The sequence below is a fragment of the Scyliorhinus torazame genome, chromosome 23, assembly GCF_047496885.1.
Source record: "Scyliorhinus torazame isolate Kashiwa2021f chromosome 23, sScyTor2.1, whole genome shotgun sequence".
NCBI classification, from domain to species: domain Eukaryota; kingdom Metazoa; phylum Chordata; class Chondrichthyes; order Carcharhiniformes; family Scyliorhinidae; genus Scyliorhinus; species Scyliorhinus torazame.
Genome location: NC_092729.1, coordinates 87,574,691 through 87,594,745, shown reverse-complemented (window position 1 = coordinate 87,594,745; position 20,055 = coordinate 87,574,691). Strand labels below are relative to the sequence as shown.

Below are 20,055 nucleotides of genomic sequence, written 5' to 3'. Positions count from 1 at the left end.
GGATGGGAATTGTAGGGGCTGGAGGAGGTTACAGAGATAGGGAGGGAGGGGAGCGAGGGAGGGATTTGAACAGGAGGACGGGAATTGTAGGGGTTGGAGGAGGTTACAGAGATAGGGAGGGAGCGAGGGAGGGATTTGAACAGGAGGATGAGAATTGTAGGGGCTGGAGGAGGTTACAGAGATAGGGAGGGAGGGAGGGAGGGATTTGAACAGGAGGATGAGAATTGCAGGGGCTGGAGGAGGTTACAGAGATAGTGAGGGAGGGAGGGATTTGAACAGGAGGATGGGAATTGTAGGGGCTGGAGGAGGTTACAGAGATAGGGAGGGAGTGGAGGGAGGGATTTGAACAGGAGGATGAGAATTGGTAGGGGCTGGAGGAGGTTACAGAGATAGGGAGGGGGGCGAGGGAGGGATTTGAACAGGAGGATGAGGATTGTAGGGGCTGGAGGAGTTACAGAGATAGGGAGGGAGGAGGGATTTGAACAGAGGATGGGAATTGTAGGGGCTGGAGGAGGATACAGAGATAGGGAGGGAGGGAGCGAGGGAGGAATGGGCGTGTTGGGGAGAGTAGGTCGCCTCCCTCTCTCCGAGGCTGGCTCTCATTGTCAGGGAGGACACGTCACTGGGTAAAACCTCTGCCCTTCCCCATTTCAAACTCACCAGCGAGGATGAAAAAGGAGGCAGATAACTTGATCAGGAAATCTCGATATCTGTTTAAGGCCATTGTAATCGATAAGGAGCCGAGGATCATCAGGCATAAGCTCAATAACACTAACACAGCCAGGATGATGAAATGATCTGCAGAGAGAGAGATTTATAAATATCCATTAATGTCGCCGAAATATCTACGGAAGAGTTCATAAACCATCTCACAGTATGATCTCCTGGGAAATAGTGACCATAACATGTCAGCGTTTTGCAGTCAGTTTGAGCGCCTCAGACCATGGTCAGAAACAACTGTGCTGCACCTGAATACGGGTAATTATAAAGTATTGACGTGGATGCAGTGGGAGCGGACTGGGAAAGGAGATAGCAGGAATGACGGTGGACCCAGAACGAAAGATCGATCCCAAGAAGGAACGACAATTCCAGGAGGGGGATAAATCAATCGTGGCTCACCAAGGAACCTAAGGAGCGTATTAAACCGAAAGATAGAACGTGGCATAGATCTGCGGTGTGCCAGAGGATTGGGGACGTTTTTTTAAAATAAACAACATAGGATGACCAAAAAATAATAAAGAGGCAGCAGATAACTTGTGAGGATAAATTGGAAACTGTACGAAAATGGACGGAAGGGCTTCTATTAATCCGTGAAAACGTCAAGAGAGGGCAAGGACGAGGGAAACTTATGGGGCTTAAAGGACGACAAGTCCCCTGGGCCAGATGGACCGTGTCCCAGGATATTAAAAGAATTATAGTATTGGGAAACAACGTTCCACCCTTATTCAAAGAGGGAGGGAGAGAAACGAGGTGAATACCAGTTAGTTTAACATCTGTTATTGGGACAACGTTAGGGTCCATCGTGAAGACTGCAGAAGGAAAACATCTCGAAACACATCATCCAATCACGCAGAGTCCACATGGCTTCATGAAGGGGAGATCATACCCTGATCAGGCTCCGCTCAGGCCCCATTTGGAGTATCGTGAGCAGTTCCGGATCCCTGAAAGTTGCCACCCAGGTTGATAGGGTTGTGAAGAAGGCCTATGGAGTGTTGGCCTTTATTGGTAGAGGGATTGAGTTCCCGAGTCGGGAGGTCATGTTGCAGCTGTACAGAACTCTGGTACGGCCGCATTTGGAGTATTGCGTACAGTTCTGGTCACCGCATTATAGGAAGGACGTGGATGCTTTGGAGCGGGTGCAGAGGAGATTTACCAGGATGTTGCCTGGTATGGAGGGAAAATCTTATGAGGAAAGGCTGACGGACTTGAGGTTGTTTCGTTGGAGAGAAGAAGGTTAAGAGGAGACTTAATAGAGGCATACAAAATGATCAGGGGGTTGGATAGGGTGGACAGTGAGAGCCTTCTCCCGCGGATGGATATGGCTGGCACGAGGGGACATAACTTTAAACTGAGGGGTAATAGATATAGGACAGAGGTCAGAGGTAGGTTCTTTACGCAAAGAGTAGTGAGGCCGTGGAATGCCCTACCTGCAACAGTAGTGAACTCGCCAACATTGAGGGCATTTAAAGGTTTATTGGATAAACATATGGATGATAATGGCATAGTGTAGGTTAGATGGCTTTTGTTTCGGTGCAACATCGTGGGCCGAAGGGCCTGTACTGCGCTGTATTGTTCTATGTTCTATGTTCTATGTTCTATACCTGACATACCTGAGGAGGCAACGAGGAGGGTGGACACAGGAGAGCCAGTGGGTGCGGTCTATTTAGATTTGCAGAAGGCCTTCGACAAGGTGCCGTACGGGAGGCCATTAAATTAAATCGGAGCCCAGCGTGTTCGGGGAAAGGTACTGGCACGGAGAGAGGATTGGCTGACTGGAAGAAGGCAGGGAGGGGGGGATTAAGGGGTCTTTTTTCGGGATGGCAGCCGGCGACTAGTGGCGTGCCTCAGGGGTCTGTGCTGGGACCACAACTCTTCACAATATCCATTCATGATCTGGAAGGAGGAAGCGAAGGCACCCAAGGCACCGTCGCCAGGTTAGCAGACGACGCAAAGATCCGTAGAGGGGAAGGTAGTATCGAGGAAGCCGGCGGGCTCAGGCAGGCTAGGAAACTCCAGGGATGGTCTTCCCAGGCTCCGCTCAGGCCCCATTCGGAGTATCGTGAGCAGTTCCGGGCCCCGTATCGAAGGGAGGACGTGCCGGGGCCTTGGAAAGGTTCCGGAGGGAGGTTCACAAGAGCGATCCCCGGAATGAAGAGCTTGTCGTACGAGGAAACGGTCGAGGACTCTGGGTCTGTACTCGTTGGGAGTTTAGAAGGACGAGGGGGGGATCTTAGTGAAACTTACAGGATACGGCGAGGCCTGGATAGAGGGGACGTGGAGAGGATGTTTCCACGTGCAGGGAAAACTAGAAGCAGAGGGGACACAGCCTCAGACTGAAGGGGCGATCCTTTCAAACAGAGATGAGGAGGAATTTCTTCAGCCAGAGGGAGGTGAATCTGTGGAAGTCTTTGCCGCAGGAGTCTGTGGAGGCCACATCACTGAGTGTCTTTAAGACGGAGATAGATCGGTTCTGGATTAATAAGGGGCATCAGGGGTTATGGGGAGAAGGCAGGATAACGGGGAGGAGAAAATGATTGAATAGTGGAGCCGACTCGATGGGCCGAGTGGCCTAATTTTGCTCCTATGTTTTATGGTCTTACAGGGGAGGATAGACAAAGTGCAGCCAGTAGATGTGATATATTTAGACTTTCCAAAAGTGTTCGATCAGGTGACGCACAAAAGGCTGATTGAGACCATGCCCCGCATTGGGTGGAGCTAGAGTTGGGGGGGGGGCGGGGAGGAGAGGGACCAGCGCCCGCTGTGGCGCCTGGATGTGGGCTTGCTGGGGGATGAGGAGGCGGGCGGGCGGATCCGGGGGGTGCATTGAAAGATACTTAGAGGCTAACGACAATGGGGAGGTGGAGGTGGGGGTGGTCGGGGAGTTTGTGAAGGCGGCGATTAGGGGAGAGCTGATCTCCACTAGGGTCCACAGGGAGGGGAAGGAGAGGAGAGAGGGGGAGAGATTGGGGTGGGGGAGATATTAAGGGTGGAGAGGAGGCATGCAGAGGTCCCCGAGGAGGGACTACTCAAGGAGCGACGAAGCCTCCAGGCCGAGTTCGACCTGTTGACCACCAGGAAGGCGGAGGTGCAGTGGAGGAAGGCGCAAGGGGCGGTGTATGAGTACGGCGAGACGGCTAGCCAGATGTTGGCACACCAGCTTCGGAAGCGGGGGAGGCAGCGAGGGAGCTTGGGGGAGTTAGGGACAAAGGGGGGGGGGAACACGGTGCGGTGGGAATAAATGGGGTCTTCAGGGTCTTTGATGAGGGGCTGTATAGTCCTGAGCCCCCGACGGAGGAGGGGGGGGGGGGGGGATGCGTCGATTTTTGGACCGGCTGAGGTTCCCGAGGGTGAAGGAGGGGCTTAGGGCTGGAGGAGCTGACTAAGGGGCTGGGGAGTATGCAGGCGGGAAAGGCACCAGGGCCAGATGGGATCCCGGTGGAATTTCACCGGAAGTACATGGACCTGCTGGGCCCTCTACTAGTGAGGATTTTCAATGAGGCGAGGGAGGGGGGGGGGGGGGGCCCTACCCCCGACGATGTCCAGGGCGCTGATCTCGCTGATCCTGAAGCGGGACAAGGACCCACTGCAGCGTGGGTCGTATGTGCGGAGACTCCTTAACGTAATCATGATGCCTGCAGCGGAGCGGGAGGCGGAGATAGTGGCCGCGACGGACGCGACGACCTGTTGCTGTATGTGGCGGACCCGGTGGGGTGGGGGGGGGGGGGGGATGCCGGATCCTCTGGGAGTTTGGAGACTTCTCCGGGTATAAGCTCAACGTGGGGGGGGGGGGAGAGCGAGCTCTTCGTGGTACACCCAGGGGACCAGGGAAGGGGGGGATAGACGAGCTTCCGCTGAAGAGGGCGGAAGGGAGCTTTCGGTACCTGGGGACCCAGGTGGCCGAGAGCTGGGGGGGGGGTGGCCCTGCACAAGCTCAATTTGACGAGGCCGGGGGAGCAGATGGAGGAGGAGTTTAAAAGGTGGGATAAAAGGTACTAACATGGATTGACGATTGGCGGTCAGGCAGGAGGCAGAGAGTTGGGATAAAAGGTTCTTTTTCGGAATGGCAACCGGTGGCGAGTGGTGTCCCGCAGGGTTCAGTGTTGGGGCCACAGCTGTTCTCTTTATAGATGAACAATCTAGATGACGGGACCGGGGGGCATTCTGGCTAAGTTTGCCGATGATACAAAGATAGGTGGAGGGGCAGGTAGTATGGAGGAGGTGGGGAGGCTGCAGAAAGATTTAGACAGTTTGGGAGAGTGGTCCAAGAAATGGCTGATGAAATTCGACGTGGGCAAGTGCGAGGTCTTGCACTTTGGGAAAAAGAATAGAGGCGCGGACTATTTTCTAAACGGTGACAAAATTCACAATGCTGAAGTGCAAAGGGACTTGGGAGTCCTAGTCCAGGATTCTCTAAAGGTAAACTTGCAGGTCGAGTCCGTAATTAAGAAAGCAAATGCAATGTTGTCATTCATCTCAAGAGGCTTGGAATATAAAAGCAGGGGTGTACTTCTGAAGCTTTATAAAGCACTAGTTAGGCCCCATTTAGAATACTGCGAGCAATTTTGGGCCCCACACCTCCAGGAAGGACATACTGGCCCTGGAGCGGATCCAGCAGAGATTCACACGGATGATCCCAGGAATGTTAGGCCTAACATACGATGAACGTCTGAGGATCCTGGGATTATATTCATTGGAGTTTAGGAGGTTGAGGGGAGATCTAATAGAAACTTACAAGATAATGAATGGCTTAGATAGGGTGGATGTAGGGAAGTTGTTTCCATTAGCAGGGGAGACTAGGACCCGGGGGCACAGCCTTAGAATAAAAGGGAGTCACTTTAGAACAGAGATGAGGAGAAATGTCTTCAGCCAGAGAGTGGTGGGTCTGTGGAATTCATTGCCACAGAGGGCGGTGGAGGCCGGGACGTTGAGTGTCTTTGAGACAGAAGTTGATTTCTCGAGGAATTAAGGGCTATGGAGAGAGAGCGGGTAAATGGAGTTGAAATCAGCCATGATTGAATGGTGGAGTGGACTCGATGGGCCGAATGGCCTGACTTCCGCTCCTATGTCTTGTGGTCTTCCGGTCTTATGCTGCCACTCTCCCTGGCGGGTAGGGTGCAGTCGGTGAAGAGGACGGTGCTCCCGAGGTTCCTTTTAGTATTCCAGTGCTTCCCCATCCTGGACCCCGAAGGCCTTTTTTAAGCGGGTCAGTCGGAGCATCATGGGGATTCGTGTGGGCGAACCATCGGGTCGTCCCGGGGAGAATGGATGGGGGGGGCTTCCTGAGCTAGCACCGGGCAGGAATTAGAAAGATGGGGGGGACCTGTTTGTAGATGGGACGTTTGCGAGCCTTGGGGCGCTGGCCTTGGCCCCCGGAAATGCCTTCAGGTGCATGCAGGCGCTCGTGAGATGGCAGGCGAGGGAGTTCCCGCTGCTCCCAGCACTCGGGATCCAGGATAGGGGGCTCTCGGGGGTGTGGGTTGGAGAGGGCAGGGGCTCGGCGATCTACCAGGAGATGCAGGAGGAGGAGGAGACCTCGGTGGAGGAGCTAAAGGGTAAATGGGAGGAGGAGCTTGGGGGGGGAGATAGACGAGGGTGCGTGGGCGGACGCCCTGGGTAGGGTTAATTCTTCCTCCTCTTGCGCCAGGCTTAGCCCGATACAATGGAAGGTTCTTCACAGAGCGCATATGACAGGGGCGAGGCTGAGCAGGTTCTTTGGGGGTGGAGGACAGGTGTGGGAGGTGCTCGGGGAGCACGCCCACATGTTCCGGGCGTGCCCAGCGCTGGATGGGTTCTGGAGGGGCGTTGCGAGGACGGTGTCCAAGCTGGTGAACGCCCGGGCCAAGGCCAGCTGGGGGCTGGCATCATTTGGGGTATCGGACGAGCCGGCCCCCATCGGAGGGAGCGTGGGGACAGGGTATCGGACGAGCCGGGGGTGCAGGAGGCGAAAGAGGCCGGTATTCTGGCCTTTGCGTAGCCCGGCGGAGGATTCTGCTACCGTGGAAGGATGCAAGGCCCCCCCCCCCCCCCCGCCCCGCCCCCCCCACCCCCCCCACCCCCCCCCCCCACACCCCCCCCCCACCCCCCGCCGAGCGTGGGAGCCTGGATCAGCGACATGGCAGGGTTCATGAAATTGCAGCGGGTAAAGTTTGCCTTGCGAGGGTCTGTGCAAGGGTTGGTTTAGCACAGTGGGCTAGGACAGCTGGCTTGCAATGCAGAACAAGACCAGCAGGGCGGACTCAATTCCCGGCCCCGGACTCCCCGAACAGGCGCCGGAACGTGGCGACTAGGGGCTTTTCACAGTAACCTCATTGAATCCTACTCGTGACAATAAGCAATTATTATTATTATTATTAATCCCAGCTTGGGTCGCTGTCTGTGCGGAGTCTGCACGTCCTCCCCCCCCGGTGTCTGCGTGGGTTTCCTCCGGGGGCTCCGGTTTCCTTCCACAAGTCCCCGAAAGACGTGCTGTTAGGGTGAATCGGACATTCTGAATTCTCCCTCCGTGTACCCGAACAGGTGCCGGAATGTGGCGACAAGGGGATTTTCACAGTAACGTCCGTGCCGGGTTAATGTAAACCTACTTGTGACACTAATAAAGATTATTATTAATGAGGCGACGAGGATATTTTCACAGTAACGTCAGTGCTGGGTTAATGTGAGCCTACTTGTGACAATAATAAAGATTATTATTAATGTGGCGACGAGGGGATTTTCACAGTAACGTCAGTGCCGGGTTAATGTGAGCCTACTTGTGACACTAATAAAGATTATTAATGTGGCGACGAGGGTATTTTCACAGTAACATCAGTGCCGGGTTAATGTCAGCCTACTTGTGACACTAATAAAGATTATTATTAATGTGGCGGCGAGGGGATTTTCACAGTAACGTCAGTGCCGGGTTAATGTGAGCCTACTTGTGACAATAATAAAGATTATTAATGTGGCGACGAGGGTATTTTCACAGTAACGTCAGTGCCGGGTTAATGTAAGCCTACTTGTGACACTAATAAAGATTATTATTAATGTGGCGACGAGAGGCTTTTCACAGTAACGTCAGTGCCGGGTTAATGTAAACCTACTTGTGACACTAATAAAGATTATTATTAATGTGGCGACGAGGGTATTTTCACAGTAACGTCAGTGCTGGATTAATGTAAGCCTACTTGTGATACTAATAAAGATTATTATTAATGTGGCGACGAGGGTATTTTCACAGTAACGTCAGTGCCGGGTTAATGTAAGCCGACTTGTGACACTAAGGATTATTATTAATGTGGCGACGAGGGTATTTTCACAGTAACGTCAGTGCCGGGTTAATGTAAACCTACTTGTGACACTAATAAAGATTATTATTAATGTGGCGACGAGGGGATTTTCACAGAAACGTCACTGCCGGGTTAATGTAAGCCTACTTGTGACACTAATAAAGATTATTAATAATGTGGCGACGAGGGGATTTTCACAGTAACGTCACTGCCGGGTTAATGTGAGCCTACTTGTGACACTAATAAAGATTATTAATGTGGCGACGAGGGTATTTTCACAGTAACATCAGTGCCGGGTTAATGTAAGCCTACTTGTGACACTAATAAAGATTATTATTAATGTGGCGGCGAGGGGATTTTCACAGTAACGTCAGTGCCGGGTTAATGTGAGCCTACTTGTGACAATAATAAAGATTATTAATGTGGCGACGAGGGTATTTTCACAGTAACGTCAGTGCCGGGTTAATGTAAGCTTACTTGTGACACTAATAAAGATTATTATTAATGTGGCGACGAGGGTATTTTCACAGTAACGTCAGTGCTGGATTAATGTAAGCCTACTTGTGACACTAATAAAGATTATTATTAATGTGGCGACGAGGGTATTTTCACAGTAACGTCAGTGCCGGGTTAATGTAAGCCGACTTGTGACACTAAAGATTATTATTAATGTGGCGACGAGGGTATTTTCACAGTAACGTCAGTGCCGGGTTAATGTCAGCCTACTTGTGACACTAATAAAGATTATTATTAATGTGGCGACGAGGGGATTTTCACAGTAACGTCAGTGCCGGGTTAATGTAAACCTACTTGTGACACTAATAAAGATTATTATTAATGTGGCGACGAGGGGATTTTCACAGTAACGTCAGTGCCGGGTTAATGTAAACCTACTTGTGACACTAATAAAGATTATTATTAATGTGGCGACGAGGGTATTTTCACAGTAACGTCAGTGCCGGGTTAATGTGAGTCCACTTGTGACACTAATAAAGATTATTATTAATGTGGCGACGAGGGTATTTTCACAGTAATGTCAGTGCCGGGTTAATGTAAGCCTACTTGTGACACTAATAAAGATTATTATTAATGTGGCGACGAGGGGATTTTCACAGTAACGTCAGTGCTGGGTTAATGTAAACCTACTTGTGACACTAATAAAGATTATTATCAATGTGGCGACGAGGGGATTTTCACAGTAACGTCAGTGCCGGGTTAATGTAAACCTACTTGTGACAGTAATAAAGATTATTATTAATGTGACGACGAGGGGATTTTCACAGTAACGTCAGTGCCGGGTTAATGTAAGCCTACTTGTGACACTAATAAAGATTATTATTAATGTGGCGACGAGGGGATTTTCACAGTAACGTCAGTGCCGGGTTAATGTAAACCTACTTGTGACACTAATAAAGATTATTATTAATTTGGCGACGAGGGTATTTTCACAGTAACGTCAGTGCCGGGTTAATGTAAGCCGACTTGTGACACTAATAAAGATTATTATTAATGTGGCGATGAGGGGCTTTTCACAGTAACGTCATTGCCGGGTTAATGTAAACCTACTTGTGACACTAATAATGATTATTATCAATGTGGCGACGAGGGGATTTTCACAGTAACGTCACTGCCGGGTTAATGTAAGCCTACTTGTGACACTAATAAAGATTATTATCAATGTGGCGACGAGGGGATTTTCACAGTAACGTCAGTGCCGGGTTAATGTAAGCCGACTTGTGACACTAATAAAGATTATTATTAATGTGGCGACGAGGATATTTTCACAGTAACGTCAGTGCCGGGTTAATGTGAGTCCACTTGTGACACTAATAAAGATTATTATTAATGTGGCGACGAGGGTATTTTCACAGTAACGTCAGTGCCGGGTTAATGTGAGTCCACTTGTGACACTAATAAAGATTATTAATAATGTGGCGACGAGGGGATTTTCACAGTAACGTCAGTGCTGGGTTAATGTAAACCTACTTGTGACACTAATAAAGATTATTATCAATGTGGTGACGAGGGTATTTTCACAGTAACGTCAGTGCCGGGTTAATGTGAGTCCACTTGTGACACTAATAAAGATTATTATTAATGTGGCGACGAGGGGATTTTCACAGTAACGTCAGTGCCGGGTTAATGTGAGCCTACTTGTGACACTAATAAAGATTATTAATAATGTGGCGACGAGGGGATTTTCACAGTAACGTCAGTGCCGGGTTAATGTAAACCTACTTGTGACACTAATAAAGATTATTATTAATGTGGCGACGAGAGTATTTTCACAGTAACGTCAGTGCCGGGTTAATGTAAACCTACTTGTGACACTAGTAAAGATTATTATTAATGTGGCGACGAGGGGCTTTTCACAGTAACGTCAGTGCCGGGTTAATGTAAACCTACTTGTGACACTAATAAAGATTATTATTAATGTGGCGACGAGGGGATTTTCACAGTAACGTCAGTGCCGGGTTAATGTAAACCTACTTGTGACACTAATAAAGATTATTATTAATGTGGCGACGAGGGGATTTTCGCAGTAACGTCAGTGCCGGGTTAATGTAAACCTACTTGTGACACTAGTAAAGATTATTATTAATGTGGCGACGAGGGGATTTTCGCAGTAACGTCAGTGCCGGGTTAATGTAAACCTACTTGTGACACTAATAAAGAATATTATCAATGTGGCGATGAGGGGATTTTCACAGTAATGTCAGTGCCGCGTTAATGTGAGCCGACTTGTGACACTAATAAATATTATTATTAATGTGGCGACGAGGGTATTTTCACAGTAATGTCAGTGCCGGGTTAATGTGAGTCCACTTGTGACACTAATAAAGATTATTATTAATGTGGCGACGAGGGAATTTTCACAGTAACGTCAGTGCTGGGTTAATGTAAGCCTACTTGTGACACTAATAAAGATTATTATTAATGTGGCGACGAGGGTATTTTCACAGTAACGTCAGTGCTGGGTTAATGTGAGCCTACTTGTGACACTAGTAAAGATTATTATTAATGTGGCAACGAGAGTATTTTCACAGTAACGTCAGTGCCGGGTTAATGTAAACCTACTTGTGACACTAGTAAAGATTATTATTAATGTGGCGACGAGGGGCTTTTCACAGTAACGTCAGTGCCGGGTTAATGTAAACCTTCTTGTGACACTAATAAAGATTATTATTAATGTGGCGACGAGGGGATTTTCGCAGTAACGTCAGTGCCGGGTTAATGTAAACCTACTTGTGACACTAATAAAGATTATTATCAATGTGGCGATGAGGGGATTTTCACAGTAATGTCAGTGCCGCGTTAAAGTGAGCCGACTTGTGACACTAATAAAGATTATTATTAATGTGGCGACGAGGGTATTTTCACAGTAATGTCAGTGCCGGGTTAATGTGAGTCCACTTGTGACACTAATAAAGATTATTATTAATGTGGCGACGAGGGGATTTTCACAGTAACGTCAGTGCTGGGTTAATGTAAACCTACTTGTGACACTAATAAAGATTATTATTAATGTGGCGACGAGGGTATTTTCACAGTAACGTCAGTGCCGGGTTAATGTGAGTCCACTTGTGACAGTAATAAAGATTATTATTAATGTGGCGACGAGGGGATTTTCACAGTAACGTCAGTGCTGCGTTAATGTGAGTCCTCTTGTGACACTAATAAAGATTATTATTAATGTGGCGACGAGGATATTTTCACAGTAACGTCAGTGCCGGGTTAATGTGAGCCGACTTGTGACACTAATAAAGATTATTATTAATGTGGCGACGAGGGGATTTTCACAGTAACGTCACTGCCGGGTTAATGTAAGCCTACTTGTGACACTAATAAAGATTATTATCAATGTGGCGACGAGGGTATTTTCACAGTAACGTCAGTGCCGGGTTAATGTAAACCTACTTGTGACACTAATAAAGATTATTATCAATGTGGCGGCGAGCGTATTTTCACAGTAACGTCAGTGCCGGGTTAATGTAAGCCTACTTGTGACACTAATAAAGATTATTATTAATGTGGCGACAAGGGTATTTTCACAGTAACGTCAGTGCCGGGTTAATGTAAACCTACTTGTGACACTAATAAAGATTATTATTAATGTGGCGACAAGGGTATTTTCACAGTAACGTCAGTGCCGGGTTAATGTAAGCCTACTTGTGACACAAATAAAGGTCATTATTAATGTGGCGACGAGGGTATTTTCACAGTAACGTCAGTGCTGGGTTAATGTGAGCCTACTTGTGACAATAATAAAGTTTATTATTAATGTGGCGACGAGGGTATTTTCACAGTAACGTCAGTGCCGGGTTAATGTAAACCTACTTGTGACACTAATAAAAATTATTAATGTGGCGATGAGGGGATTTTCACAGTAACGTCAGTGGCACGTTAATGTAAGCCTACTTGTGACACTAATAAAGATTATTATTAATGTGGCGACGAGGGGATTTTCGCAGTAACGTCAGTGCCGGGTTAATGTAAACCTACTTGTGACACTAATAAAGATTATTATCAATGTGGCGATGAGGGGATTTTCACAGTAATGTCAGTGCCGCGTTAATGTGAGCCGACTTGTGACACTAATAAAGATTATTATTAATGTGGCGACGAGGGTATTTTCACAGTAATGTCAGTGCCGGGTTAATGTGAGTCCACTTGTGACACTAATAAAGATTATTATTAATGTGGCGACGAGGGGATTTTCACAGTAACGTCAGTGCCGGGTTAATGTAAACCTACTTGTGACACTAATAAAGATTATTATTAATGTGGCGACGAGGGTATTTTCACAGTAACGTCAGTGCCGGGTTAATGTAAACCTACTTGTGACACTAATAAAGATTATTATTAATGTGGCGACGAGGGTATTTTCACAGTAACGTCAGTGCCGGGTTAATGTAAACCTACTTGTGACACTAATAAAGATTATTATTAATGTGGCGACGAGAGTATTTTCACAGTAACGTCAGTGCCGGGTTAATGTAAACCTACTTGTGACACTAGTAAAAATTATTATTAATGTGGCGACGAGGGTATTTTCACAGTAACGTCAGTGCCGGGTTAATGTAAGCCTACTTGTGACACTAATAAAGATTATTATTAATGTGGCGACGAGGGGCTTTTCACAGTAACGTCAGTGCCGGGTTAATGTAAACCTACTTGTGACACTAATAAAGATTATTATTAATGTGGCGACGAGGGGATTTTCGCAGTAACGTCAGTGCCGGGTTAATGTGAGTCCACTTGTGACACTAATAAAGATTATTATTAATGTGGCGACGAGGGGATTTTCACAGTAACGTCAGTGCTGGGTTAATCTAAACCTACTTGTGACACTAATAAAGATTATTATTAATGTGGCGACGAGGGTATTTTCACAGTAACGTCAGTGCCGGGTTAATGTGAGTCCACTTGTGACACTAATAAAGATTATTATTAATGTGGCGACGAGGGGATTTTCACAGTAACGTCAGTGCTGCGTTAATGTGAGTCCTCTTGTGACACTAATAAAGATTATTATTAATGTGGCGACGAGGATATTTTCACAGTAACGTCAGTGCCGGGTTAATGTGAGCCGACTTGTGACACTAATAAAGATTATTATTAATGTGGCGACGAGGGGATTTTCACAGTAACGTCACTGCCGGGTTAATGTAAGCCTACTTGTGACACTAATAAAGATTATTATTAATGTGGCGACGAGGGTATTTTCACAGTAACGTCAGTGCCGGGTTAATGTAAACCTACTTGTGACACTAATAAAGATTATTATCAATGTGGCGGCGAGCGTATTTTCACAGTAACGTCAGTGCCGGGTTAATGTAAACCTACTTGTGACACTAATAAAGATTATTATTAATGTGGCGACAAGGGTATTTTCACAGTAACGTCAGTGCCGGGTTAATGTAAGCCTACTTGTGACACTAATAAAGGTCATTATTAATGTGGCGATGAGGGTATTTTCACAGTAACGTCAGTGCTGGGTTAATGTGAGCCTTCTTGTGACAATAATAAAGTTTATTATTAATGTGGCGACGAGGGGATTTTCACAGTAACGTCAGTGCCGGGTTAATGTAAACCTACTTGTGACACTAATAAAAATTATTAATGTGGCGATGAGGGGATTTTCCCAGTAACGTCAGTGGCACGTTAATGTAAGCCTACTTGTGACACTAATAAAGATTATTATTAATGTGGCGACGAGGGGATTTTCACAGTAACGTCAGTGCTGGGTTAATGTAAACCTACTTGTGACACTAATAAAGATTATTATTAATGTGGCGACGAGGGTATTTTCACAGTAACGTCAGTGCCGGGTTAATGTGAGTCCACTTGTGACAGTAATAAAGATTATTATTAATGTGGCGACGAGGGGATTTTCACAGTAACGTCAGTGCTGCGTTAATGTGAGTCCTCTTGTGACACTAATAAAGATTATTATTAATGTGGCGACGAGGATATTTTAACAGTAACGTCAGTGCCGGGTTAATGTGAGCCGACTTGTGACACTAATAAAGATTATTATTAATGTGGCGACGAGGGGATTTTCACAGTAACGTCACTGCCGGGTTAATGTAAGCCTACTTGTGACACTAATAAAGATTATTATCAATGTGGCGACGAGGGTATTTTCACAGTAACGTCAGTGCCGGGTTAATGTAAACCTACTTGTGACACTAATAAAGATTATTATCAATGTGGCGGCGAGCGTATTTTCACAGTAACGTCAGTGCCGGGTTAATGTAAGCCTACTTGTGACACTAATAAAGATTATTATTAATGTGGCGACGAGGGGATTTTCACAGTAACGTCAGTGCCGGGTTAATGTAAACCTACTTGTGACACTAATAAAGATTATTATCAATGTGGCGACGAGGGGATTTTCACAGTAACGTCAGTGCCGGGTTAATGTAAGCCCACTTGTGACACTAATAAAGATTATTATTAATGTGGCGACGAGGGGATTTTCACAGTAACGTCAGTGCCGGGTTAATGTAAACCTACTTGTGACACTAATAAAGATTATTATTAATGTGGCGACAAGGGTATTTTCACAGTAACGTCAGTGCCGGGTTAATGTAAGCCTACTTGTGACACAAATAAAGGTCATTATTAATGTGGCGACGAGGGTATTTTCACAGTAACGTCAGTGCTGGGTTAATGTGAGCCTACTTGTGACAATAATAAAGTTTATTATTAATGTGGCGACGAGGGGATTTTCACAGTAACGTCAGTGCCGGGTTAATGTAAACCTACTTGTGACACTAATAAAAATTATTAATGTGGCGATGAGGGGATTTTCACAGTAACGTCAGTGGCACGTTAATGTAAGCCTACTTGTGACACTAATAAAGATTATTATTAATGTGGCGACGAGGGGATTTTCGCAGTAACGTCAGTGCCGGGTTAATGTAAACCTACTTGTGACACTAATAAAGATTATTATCAATGTGGCGATGAGGGGATTTTCACAGTAATGTCAGTGCCGCGTTAATGTGAGCCGACTTGTGACACTAATAAAGATTATTATTAATGTGGCGACGAGGGTATTTTCACAGTAACGTCAGTGCCGGGTTAATGTAAACCTACTTGTGACACTAATAAAGATTATTATTAATGTGGCGACGAGAGTATTTTCACAGTAACGTCAGTGCCGGGTTAATGTAAACCTACTTGTGACACTAATAAAGATTATTATTAATGTGGCGACGAGGGGATTTTCACAGTAACGTAGTGCCGGGTTAATGTAAACCTACTTGTGACACTAGTAAAAATTATTATTAATGTGGCGACGAGGGGCTTTTCACAGTAACGTCAGTGCCGGGTTAATGTAAACCTACTTGTGACACTAATAAAGATTATTATTAATGTGGCGACGAGGGGATTTTCGCAGTAACGTCAGTGCCGGGTTAATGTAAACCTACTTGTGACACTAATAAAGATTATTATCAATGTGGCGATGAGGGGATTTTCACAGTAATGTCAGTGCCGCGTTAATGTGAGCCGACTTGTGACACTAATAAAGATTATTATTAATGTGGCGACGAGGGTATTTTCACAGTAATGTCAGTGCCGGGTTAATGTGAGTCCACTTGTGACACTAATAAAGATTATTATTAATGTGGCGACGAGGGGATTTTCACAGTAACGTCAGTGCTGGGTTAATGTAAACCTACTTGTGACACTAATAAAGATTATTATTAATGTGGCGACGAGGGTATTTTCACAGTAACGTCAGTGCCGGGTTAATGTGAGTCCACTTGTGGCACTAATAAAGATTATTATTAATGTGGCGACGAGGGGATTTTCACAGTAACGTCAGTGCTGCGTTAATGTGAGTCCTCTTGTGACACTAATAAAGATTATTATTAATGTGGCGACGAGGATATTTTCACAGTAACGTCAGTGCCGGGTTAATGTGAGCCTACTTGTGACACTAATAAAGATTATTATTAATGTGGCGACGAGGGTATTTTCACAGTAACGTCAGTGCCGGGTTAATGTAAACCTACTTGTGACACTAATAAAGATTATTATCAATGTGGCGGCGAGCGTATTTTCACAGTAACGTCAGTGCCGGGTTAATGTAAACCTACTTGTGACACTAATAAAGATTATTATTAATGTGGCGACAAGGGTATTTTCACAGTAACGTCAGTGCCGGGTTAATGTAAGCCTACTTGTGACACTAATAAAGGTCATTATTAATGTGGCGACGAGGGTATTTTCACAGTAACGTCAGTGCTGGGTTAATGTGAGCCTTCTTGTGACAATAATAAAGTTTATTATTAATGTGGCGACGAGGGGATTTTCACAGTAACGTCAGTGCCGGGTTAATGTAAACCTACTTGTGACACTAATAAAAATTATTAATGTGGCGATGAGGGGATTTTCACAGTAACGTCAGTGGCACGTTAATGTAAGCCTACTTGTGACACTTATAAAGATTATTATTAATGTGGCGATGAGGGGATTTTTACAGTAACGTCACTGCCGCGTTAATGTACGCCTACTTGTGACACTAATAAAGATTATTATTAATGTGGCGACGAGGGTATTTTCACAGTAACGTCAGTGCCGGGTTAATGTGAGTCCACTTGTGACACTAATAAAGATTATTATTAATGTGGCGACGAGGGGATTTTCACAGTAACGTCAGTGCTGCGTTAATGTGAGTCCTCTTGTGACACTAATAAAGATTATTATTAATGTGGCGACGAGGGGATTTTCGCAGTAACGTCAGTGCCGGGTTAATGTAAACCTACTTGTGACACTAGTAAAGATTATTATTAATGTGGCGACGAGGGGATTTTCGCAGTAACGTCAGTGCCGGGTTAATGTAAACCTACTTGTGACACTAATAAAGAATATTATCAATGTGGCGATGAGGGGATTTTCACAGTAATGTCAGTGCCGCGTTAATGTGAGCCGACTTGTGACACTAATAAATATTATTATTAATGTGGCGACGAGGGTATTTTCACAGTAATGTCAGTGCCGGGTTAATGTGAGTCCACTTGTGACACTAATAAAGATTATTATTAATGTGGCGACGAGGGAATTTTCACAGTAACGTCAGTGCTGGGTTAATGTAAGCCTACTTGTGACACTAATAAAGATTATTATTAATGTGGCGACGAGGGTATTTTCACAGTAACGTCAGTGCCGGGTCAATGTAAACCTACTTGTGACACTAATAAAGATTATTATTAATGTGGCGACAAGGGTATTTTCACAGTAACGTCAGTGCCGGGTTAATGTAAGCCTACTTGTGACACTAATAAAGGTCATTATTAATGTGGCGACGAGGGTATTTTCACAGTAACGTCAGTGCTGGGTTAATGTGAGCCTTCTTGTGACAATAATAAAGTTTATTATTAATGTGGCGACGAGGGGATTTTCACAGTAACGTCAGTGCCGGGTCAATGTAAACCTACTTGTGACACTAATAAAGATTATTATTAATGTGGCGACGAGAGTATTTTCACAGTAACGTCAGTGCCGGGTTAATGTAAACCTACTTGTGACACTAGTAAAGATTATTATTAATGTGGCGACGAGGGGCTTTTCACAGTAACGTCAGTGCCGGGTTAATGTAAACCTTCTTGTGACACTAATAAAGATTATTATTAATGTGGCGACGAGGGGATTTTCGCAGTAACGTCAGTGCCGGGTTAATGTAAACCTACTTGTGACACTAATAAAGATTATTATCAATGTGGCGATGAGGGGATTTTCACAGTAATGTCAGTGCCGCGTTAATGTGAGCCGACTTGTGACACTAATAAAGATTATTATTAATGTGGCGACGAGGGTATTTTCACAGTAATGTCAGTGCCGGGTTAATGTGAGTCCACTTGTGACACTAATAAAGATTATTATTAATGTGGCGACGAGGGGAATTTCACAGTAACGTCAGTGCTGGGTTAATGTAAACCTACTTGTGACACTAATAAAGATTATTATTAATGTGGCGACGAGGGTATTTTCACAGTAACGTCAGTGCCGGGTTAATGTGAGTCCACTTGTGACAGTAATAAAGATTATTATTAATGTGGCGACGAGGGGATTTTCACAGTAACGTCAGTGCTGCGTTAATGTGAGTCCTCTTGTGACACTAATAAAGATTAATATTAATGTGGCGACGAGGATATTTTCACAGTAACGTCAGTGCCGGGTTAATGTGAGCCGACTTGTGACACTAATAAAGATTATTATTAATGTGGCGACGAGGGGATTTTCACAGTAACGTCACTGCCGGGTTAATGTAAGCCTACTTGTGACACTAATAAAGATTATTATCAATGTGGCGACGAGGGTATTTTCACAGTAACGTCAGTGCCGGGTTAATGTAAACCTACTTGTGACACTAATAAAGATTATTATCAATGTGGCGGCGAGCGTATTTTCACAGTAACGTCAGTGCCGGGTTAATGTAAGCCTACTTGTGACACTAATAAAGATTATTATTAATGTGGCGACAAGGGTATTTTCACAGTAACGTCAGTGCCGGGTTAATGTAAACCTACTTGTGACACTAATAAAGATTATTATTAATGTGGCGACAAGGTATTTTCACAGTAACGTCAGTGCCGGGTTAATGTAAGCCTACTTGTGACACAAATAAAGGTCATTATTAATGTGGCGACGAGGGTATTTTCACAGTAACGTCAGTGCTGGGTTAATGTGAGCCTACTTGTGACAATAATAAAGTTTATTATTAATGTGGCGACGAGGGTATTTTCACAGTAACGTCAGTGCCGGGTTAATGTAAACCTACTTGTGACACTAATAAAAATTATTAATGTGGCGATGAGGGGATTTTCACAGTAACGTCAGTGGCACGTTAATGTAAGCCTACTTGTGACACTAATAAAGATTATTATTAATGTGGCGACGAGGGGATTTTCGCAGTAACGTCAGTGCCGGGTTAATGTAAACCTACTTGTGACACTAATAAAGATTATTATCAATGTGGCGATGAGGGGATTTTCACAGTAATGTCAGTGCCGCGTTAATGTGAGCCGACTTGTGACACTAATAAAGATTATTATTAATGTGGCGACGAGGGTATTTTCACAGTAATGTCAGTGCCGGGTTAATGTGAGTCCACTTGTGACACTAATAAAGATTATTATTAATGTGGCGACGAGGGGATTTTCACAGTAACGTCAGTGCTGGGTTAATGTAAACCTACTTGTGACACTAATAAAGATTATTATTAATGTGGCGACGAGGGTATTTTCACAGTAACGTCAGTGCCGGGTTAATGTAAACCTACTTGTGACACTAATAAAGATTATTATTAATGTGGCGACGAGAGTATTTTCACAGTAACGTCAGTGCCGGGTTAATGTAAACCTACTTGTGACACTAGTAAAAATTATTATTAATGTGGCGACGAGGGGCTTTTCACAGTAACGTCAGTGCCGGGTTAATGTAAACCTACTTGTGACACTAATAAAGATTATTATTAATGTGGCGACGAGGGGATTTTCGCAGTAACGTCAGTGCCGGGTTAATGTAAACCTACTTGTGACACTAATAAAGATTA

General features: G+C 45.3%; 1 protein-coding gene across 1 annotated transcript in view; it reads right to left on the bottom strand.

Annotated features, from left to right (window-relative positions):
• The window catches only part of LOC140399658 (voltage-dependent calcium channel gamma-6 subunit-like), an 86,285-nt gene that overhangs the window by 7,281 nt on the left and 58,949 nt on the right, over positions 1–20,055 (bottom strand). Inside the window, 1 exon segment of the mRNA XM_072489203.1 lies at positions 661–798. Within this exon segment, the coding sequence (XP_072345304.1) occupies positions 661–798 (138 nt within the window).